The sequence below is a fragment of the Aegilops tauschii genome, chromosome 7 (genome assembly GCF_002575655.3).
Source record: "Aegilops tauschii subsp. strangulata cultivar AL8/78 chromosome 7, Aet v6.0, whole genome shotgun sequence".
Taxonomy (NCBI): domain Eukaryota; kingdom Viridiplantae; phylum Streptophyta; class Magnoliopsida; order Poales; family Poaceae; genus Aegilops; species Aegilops tauschii.
The window spans coordinates 16618101-16625857 of record NC_053041.3 but is presented as its reverse complement, the minus strand read 5'-3'; the positions used below and the strand labels follow the sequence as shown (position 1 = coordinate 16625857).

Below are 7757 nucleotides of genomic sequence, written 5' to 3'. Positions count from 1 at the left end.
CCAGAACCATAATTTCTTCCTCTCTGTGGTGCATGCTCTCTTCCTCCCACTCAGTGGCACCTCTCTTCTAACTATACTAATCCTTCCTAACTATTCGGTTGTCAATTCACGCACTACAACAGGAACCTCCCTATAACAACGCTTTTTTCCGTATCTAAAGGTCCATATATTCGTTGTTAGTGTCTTTACCAACGGTTTGGGATGCGTTGCCTTATCCAGTGTTGCTAGCGCATAATGTAACGCTTATACTGGCGTTGGTAAAAGGAGCCGTCGCAAGAGTACAACACATAAAACGAACTTGGACAACACTTCTATATGTTGTTGCTTCATGTACAGGAATCAAAATCTCACTGCTCGGCAACAGAAAATTTGCAAAACTTTAAAGTGTTGGTGCATATATAATGTGATTTTTATTATTATTAAATTAATTCACTGTATAATGGTGATAATTATTCATATCAAGTGAGAAAAAAATAGAATATACTCACAAGAGGAAGATCTCATATATTGAATAAAACTGTTGGATTACAATAGTGAATATTACAGGAGGAACATCATCCCAATGTGATCCATAATCTAAATATTTTCTTGAGAGTGAAACTTAAACCGACAATAATCCATCAACTAGAATTAACTAAAACTTAACCGAGGAACATCATCCAACAGGAACGACATCACTACAACTTTAACTAAAACTAACTTTAACTAAAACTGAAGGCATCCATCATCATCAACGGGAACATCATCATCATCATTGCAGTATACTTGCCACAAACCATAGAATCATCCATATATCTTTTGATTGAATCTACAAAGAAAATAACAAAATTAATTGTTAACACACAATGAACTGACATCATGCAAGTAGTGAGAGAGGCAGGTTATAAGTCACTTACAAAGGTTGAAGGCCATGCAATTTATGTTATACATAGTAGATGGAAATACATCCATAACCTATCTCAAGATCATCATTGATCGGTTAGTATTAGTTTTTTTACCGCTTTTTGAGGGGTTCAGGTTACAGACTTAAACTATACTAGCAAGAGGAAAATAGTATCTCACACCCTTATCCTAATAAGCATGGCGCATAACCTACCACAGCTTCGCTTCCTCAATTTCTACATGCCACTACATTTTATAAATAGTAGCTACTTCAAACTTATTCAAGCAGATACTATCTGGTTAATTCCTGTAAAAATAAATTAAGAGGTTAATTAATTAGTCATCCCTTTGAACAGTAATGCTCTACTTTTCTGATGCTTGGATTGGATGGGTTAATTAATTAGTCATCCTTTTGAGTAGTAATGCTCTACTTTTGTTATCAAAATTCCCCAAAAGACTTTTAGTTGTCACACAGTTGCATGTCTGTGTGTCTTGTCCAGAAGTTGAAGCAACTGCCGTATGTGGCCATTAAGCAAGTTGAGGTTACTTTTTGCAAAGAAATATGATCCCAAAAGAACAATTCCCTGAAGCGACTTGGAAAACAAATGGGCTGTCGAGTAACTTACTTCATAATTAAGCACAGAAGTCATCATGGCATCCAACAGAAGATATGAAAGATCTGTAGCTGATCTGCATCAGTACAGTTACACCAACATGTAACAACATCACGTTATTTCATCATTGTTCCCTTGGAATCTGTACAGTGTAGTGATGAATATGTGGCACAAGAAAGAGAGGTGGCAACCTGTTTGGTACCTTGAAGCAGGCCTTGCTCTTGAGCTAGTGGTCCAGCGCTCATGGACTGAAAGAAACAAGAAGACCAAGATGAAAATAATGAACAGACCTCGTCGAACTGTACTTGGAGACTGACAGCGAGCTCGGGGCTAAGCGCCATCTCGTCCAGCGTCTACATGAGGGCCTTGCCAATGGCAAACTGCCAATACAACTCAAACGCCCCCGCCATCCCTCTTCTGATCCCTCACCCTGCCAATCAACATTATCAGAATGCAGAACAGCACCAACAGTTTCACTTCCAGTTAGACAACCTGACCGTCACTTCCAGTAAGACGACCTCACCGTCACCAACAGTTCAATTCCATGCAATCTTTGTTATACATAACAAATTACTGGCATACATAGTAGATGGAAATACATTCATAAATTATCTCAAGGTGATTATTGACCTATTAGTATTAGTTTTGTTATCATTTCTTTGAGTGGTTCAGGTACAGACTTAAACTATATGAGCCTAATATGGGCGTCTTAGTGTATGGCAGAAATCGTTGCATAAGTATTAACATTTTCTCTGATTGCTTCCAATGTTGAACATATCCAATGGGATAAAGATACATATTTTTTTACGGCATGCAGTGCAAAATCTGTTGGAGCAACACGAACCTGCACCAATTGTTGGTGTCCCTTCTCCCGCTTCCTCATGAGATCTTGGTCCAAGCATGAGTAAAGTATAATAGAGTAGAAATAGTGTTCCCGTTTGTGCTCGTAAACTTAATTTAAATATTAGTTAGACACCAGTTGTGGTCAAGGGGCCAATTAAGTTATTCAACACATCATGCTAGTTAACATGGGAATTCATCTTTGGGTAAAAATAAATTAGTCCGGACAAAATCACTACTTATACAGTATATATAGACAGCCAGAAGAACCTAAATATGAAAATGTTAGCAAACGATGGAGAGACATGCTTACAGTTCCTCTGAAGCTACAGACATTTCAGACAACACAGTATATATATGCACTGACCATGACTAATCACAACACTTCAATTGGAGTCTGTACAATTTGCTTAAGACATACAGCTAACATAATTCAAAAAGCCTTGTGGGTGAATCTTTATTGTTTCAGAACATGAAAGGGTGGAAAAACGCCAATTTCAGAACAAAATTAAGGACTGGTTCAGAACCACACACACACCATTACTCAGGATTTATACAACTAGTATATTTTGGAATGTGGCTTAATTACCTTATTATGTTTTCTGTAAGTGGCAGCTCTGAAATCAAAATCATGAAACTGCAGAGGAACGATACACATGCTGTTAGAAACTAATGTTTAGAATATTGATTCCATAACAATAATTGTAGGATGTTCCATTTTATACTGAAGCCTCATTAATTAATCTACCATGTAAACATGAACCTGTACAAGTGAAGTACTCTTTGCTATCATAGCAATGGTTCCTGATGTGCCACAAACCAGAGCACAAAGGAGGAGTGGACAAACTCACCTGATGCCAGAGGAGGAGGAGGAAGAAGCTCCATGGCTTCTTGTCCCGACCAGCAGCAAGTCCGTCCGCTGGCTGTTCCTCCCTGCACACGTACATGCGAAGAGAAAAGCAGAGGTTAGAGAAAGGGGGAGAGGAGAGGACGAAGCCAGGGGAGGGGATGCACTCACCGGACGAAAGGAGGACGACATGGACACAGGCTCCCGAGCCGTCGCCCGAAACCCTAGCCATGGGGGGAGGGTCGAGGGTGGGCTTTGGTGGCCGTGACCACTGGATCTAGCCAGATGGGAGGGCGGCGCGGTGCGAGGGGACCTTCAATTGTGCTTCGCGGTGGCATGATTCAACGGACGTCGCCTGAATCAGCCGCCGCAGGTGGCGCAGGGAGGAGCCACGTGGTGAGAGAGAGACGGGACGTGGTAGGCATGGGTGGGTCGGGGATGCGGCGAATCCGGCAGCCACCAGGGTTGAGAGGTGGGAGGAGGGCAGGGGGAGGGCCGGCGGCGAGGTGGTTTGGAGAGGTAGATTAGGCCGTGGATGGCGGCGATTTGGGAGAGATGAGAGGATCGGGGGCTCTGTTTCTCGCGCGTCTCTTTATCCTTTCCTCTGTTTATTTTTTTTTCATATATATGTACTACCACCTACAACTCTACAACGCATATGCTACAACCATAATATGTGTATCTACTGAAAAATTTACAACACATAGTCAAAATGTTGTACAATTTGTGTTGCTTTATAGGGGGTATCCTTGTGGTGACGAAAGCAACTGTATGGGCCAATGTCTGGCTTTCAACTGGATTTTCATTTTTTTGGAATTTTTTATTGTACATATTTTGAAAACATAAATACTCGAATGGAAAAATTATATTGCAAAAAATGAAAAAAATATAAATATTCGTGCGTCTAAGATGTTTGTTCGATATTAAAAATATGTTCACCTCATATTTTAAATATGGTCATCAAATATTTCAAAATAACTCACATATTCAGCAGGTGTTCATCACATTTGTGAAATTGTGTTATGCATAAATATGTTTTAGTGTAATAAGAACAAATAAAATATGTTCATCGAGTATTAAAAAAAATATCCTTTGCATATTAAAAAAATGTTGATCACATATTTGGAAAATGTTTATGACATATTTGAAAATGTGAGAAATATTGATGTAATAAAATTTTCTAAATAAAAAAAAAAATGTTCAACTCATACTTGAAAAGTCTTCATTGACAAAAGTTATATTCATGTCATATGAGAGAGAGAGACACCGTGTTGTTGGTTGTTCCATGGCATTTCCAGGGATGTCGTCGCATTTGTGAGGGTCACCCAACGCACCCTATGCACGAGAGCCATGAGTTGCCTTGTGTCATGGTGGTACCACGTGAGTAACACACATGTATGACAACTCAAGGATTAATGATTAACAAAAAATGGTAAAACAAAAAACACAACAAAATAATCCCCATCCTGCTCAATGCCGCTGCCCATCATCGGGCGACTTGTTGCCACCGGAGCCTCCTGTGCCACCGGAGTCCTACGCCGGAACCTTCGCGGCCATAGTGACCGCCGCGACCTCCACCACCATCCAACACCATGCCTCTTCTTCTCTTGTCCCTGGTCTTGGAGGTGGGAGATCTGAGCCGGAGCAGGGGAGGAGGAGCAAGGTGCACCAGGCCACGCACAAATTAGGGGTCATCCTCCCCACGCTAGGCATACCCATGTCTGGTTGCTGCTGATCCGATGCCATGGTGTACATAAGGTGTTTGAGGTAATGCCCTACTTCCTCATTTTGTTGGTGCTAGATGGTCTATGTGAAAAATCATTTTACTATGACATCATGGAGTGTGGCAACCTGTTGAAATTTGAGCTTGTTTGTTGTGACCTTCTATATATGGTGAGCCTTCTGTTCATGTTAGAAAAATGCACACAAGGAGTAAGAGATATGTGTGTGTGTGTGTGTGTGTGTGTGTGTGTGTGTCTGTAGACACACACACACACACATTGGTAAATCAATGTGTAGGGGCATTTGGCATTTATATATAGAAAATCCCAAAATTTTATCTAGTGTACTTGATCATATCTTAAATCAGTAAACTAATTGACAACTTTTGGAATTTCTCCTTCTCCATAATTATATAGATGGTTCAGAAATTCCATAAAAATGTTTTGAAGGCAATTTGAAAAGCGCCACAAAAATGTTTTGGAGGCAGTTTGAGAAACGCCACATTTGACCTTTGGAGTCATTATTTATGATGCCACAAATTATGCTTGTAGGCATTTTGAAGATGCCTCCATTATGTATTTCTGAGGCATTTTATAATAGGTCCTTGAAAGGTATTTTCCTTCGTAAGTATCTCCAACATTGTCTCAAATGCCTTTAATTGTCTAGGCTAGAATTTTATATGCCTTTTGAGGCATTTGAGAGTACCCGCTAACAATTTATGTGTTTTGATGCCAACACCCACATGTTGTCGGTCCAGCTATATAGAAGATGCAATGGAGATCAAGGACGTGGAAGAAATCATAGATGCAATCCTCATCCTCCCCCCGCCTGATGAGCTTTAAAATTCTTGAGTATTTTCATACCCAGTAGATAGTGACCAAAATGAGGACCGTGAGCGAGAACCTTAATTTCTTCCTCAAATGGCGCATGTTCTCTTCCTTCCTCTCGCATCCACCTGTACGCTAACCTCACTAATCCTCCCCAACTAACTGGTAGAGGTTGCGTCCAAGCAACCATATGGTCCCGTGTCGGGTTTCATCGTGATTTTACTTTTTTCTGGAATTTTTCATTCTACATATGTAAAAAAAGTTTCAAATGAAGAAACTATATTGCAGAAATGAAAAAAGGTACTGTTCGCGGGTATAAGATGTCCATCTGTATTGAAACTATGATGACCTCATATTTCAAATATGGTCATCATATATTCCAAAAGAATTCATTGCATATTTAAAAATTGTTCATGAAATATTTAAAATGTGCCATGTATAAATATGTTTGATTGTATTAAAAAGAAAATATATGTTCATCGAGTATTCAAAAAATGTTAATCACGTATTTGGAAACTATTTCTCACATATATGAATTACGCTAACAAATATTATTGTATTAAATTTCATGTATTCAAAAGAAATAAAAAGATGTTCAATTCATATTTGTAAAATATTGATAGATAAACAATTATATTCATGCCACAGAGTAAAAAGTAGAAGAAAGAAAAACAACTAATAAATGAAAAAGAAAACAAACAGGAAAAAAAGGAAAGGCTAATCTAGAAGAAACAAAAAACCGTTGAAACACACTGGGAAAAAACAAAAAATGTACGACCATAGCAGTCCAATTAGGCAATTCACCAACTATCCCATCCCTGGCGCTTAGAGTAAGATTCATTGGGATCCTTCTACCGAGCCCTAGATTATTCGCAAGGTAGTAGTGGAAAATTTATAAACTTATTTTCTAACATTTGCAGGATAAGTAAAAGTTCTTCGCACTACACATTTTTCACCTCAAAGATATTGAGAGATAGAGAGAGAACCTGATAAAGCTCTCTCTCTCTCTCTCTCTCTCTCTCTCTCTCTCTCTCTCTCTCGCTCTCTTTCTTTGTCTCTCTCGTCAGACACGCTCCGCCCCGAACCTCTCCGTATCCATCCATGCTAACTATGCTAAATCCGCACATGGTTGAGCAATAGATTATGCTTCGAGGCAACTTAAGGCTAGTACTCTTACTTCCGTCCACGTATGGAGTCATAGGTCTGGATCCTTGTTTTTTCAAAATCTTGAGCCATCGATGGCCAAGATTCCTAATTCTGCCTAGACCGGGAGCCAACATGATGAATAGTGAGGGAGTGAGGCAACCAACTTTCTGCAATAACCACTTCCATTGCGATTAGCATCGCAGAATGTAGTTGCGGTCTCGTCCACTATACCGTCGCTTGTTATAACTGACGGAGGTATGAGGAAGAACTTGCCATTTTTCTTGTTTTTTCAACGAAAAATTTAGTTAAAGAGTTGTTCATCTTTGAGTTTCTTATACTATATAATAGAATACAGAAAATTTCAAGGGTTTACAAATATCAATGTAAAACAATACCAAAATTTCAATATCACTTTCACGCGTCTCCCATGGAAAGAAAATGCAACAATTGCATTATTTTATTTCAAATGTTGATGAAATTCAAGGTGGTCCATTTTTCTTGAGGTTCATGCATATATGCTTGGAAATAATTTACTCCTTACTGAATTGTGTATTATGTTTATTGTTTTACAAACATTTTTACTATGTTACTATTATTATGATTGGTTGTAGAATTACTATCTGAATGAAAATAGTGATAGCAGTTTATGTTATATATTTAAGTAGAGGCTATTGCTATAATTTTTATCCTTAAGTTGATGATCCCTAATGGAGAATTCGAAGTTGGTACCATGCAATACATCGAATGGAGCTGCAACATCGCCATCTCCATGCTCTGCATCATGTTCGCACCCATAGGCTAGGCAGTTCTATGTCACGGTTTATTTTACAGTATCATAGTTCCATCTGTGACCTTCTTGAATTCATCGCTAGCAACCAT

The 7757-nt window shown here is 39.0% G+C and overlaps 1 protein-coding gene across 7 annotated transcripts; it reads right to left on the bottom strand.

Moving 5' to 3' along the window:
- Positions 1-481: 481 nt before the first annotated feature.
- On the bottom strand, positions 482-3749 carry LOC120969840 (uncharacterized). Of its 7 annotated transcripts, none has more exons than XM_073503234.1 (6): positions 3355-3749; positions 3188-3269; positions 2926-2973; positions 1688-1926; positions 1509-1572; positions 482-808 (listed from the first exon to the last, which is right to left on the bottom strand). In XM_073503234.1, the coding sequence occupies exons 1-4, from the start codon at positions 3413-3415 to the stop codon at positions 1890-1892; spliced, it is 228 nt and encodes a 75-aa protein (XP_073359335.1). In that variant the 5' UTR covers positions 3416-3749; the 3' UTR covers positions 482-808; positions 1509-1572; positions 1688-1889. The 7 variants fall into 7 exon arrangements, with proteins under 7 accessions (XP_073359335.1, XP_073359336.1, XP_073359331.1 ...); XM_073503235.1 differs by having other exon boundaries at positions 1699-1926; positions 3355-3711; XM_073503230.1 differs by having other exon boundaries at positions 3188-3259; positions 3355-3638.
- Positions 3750-7757: the final 4008 nt, after the last annotated feature.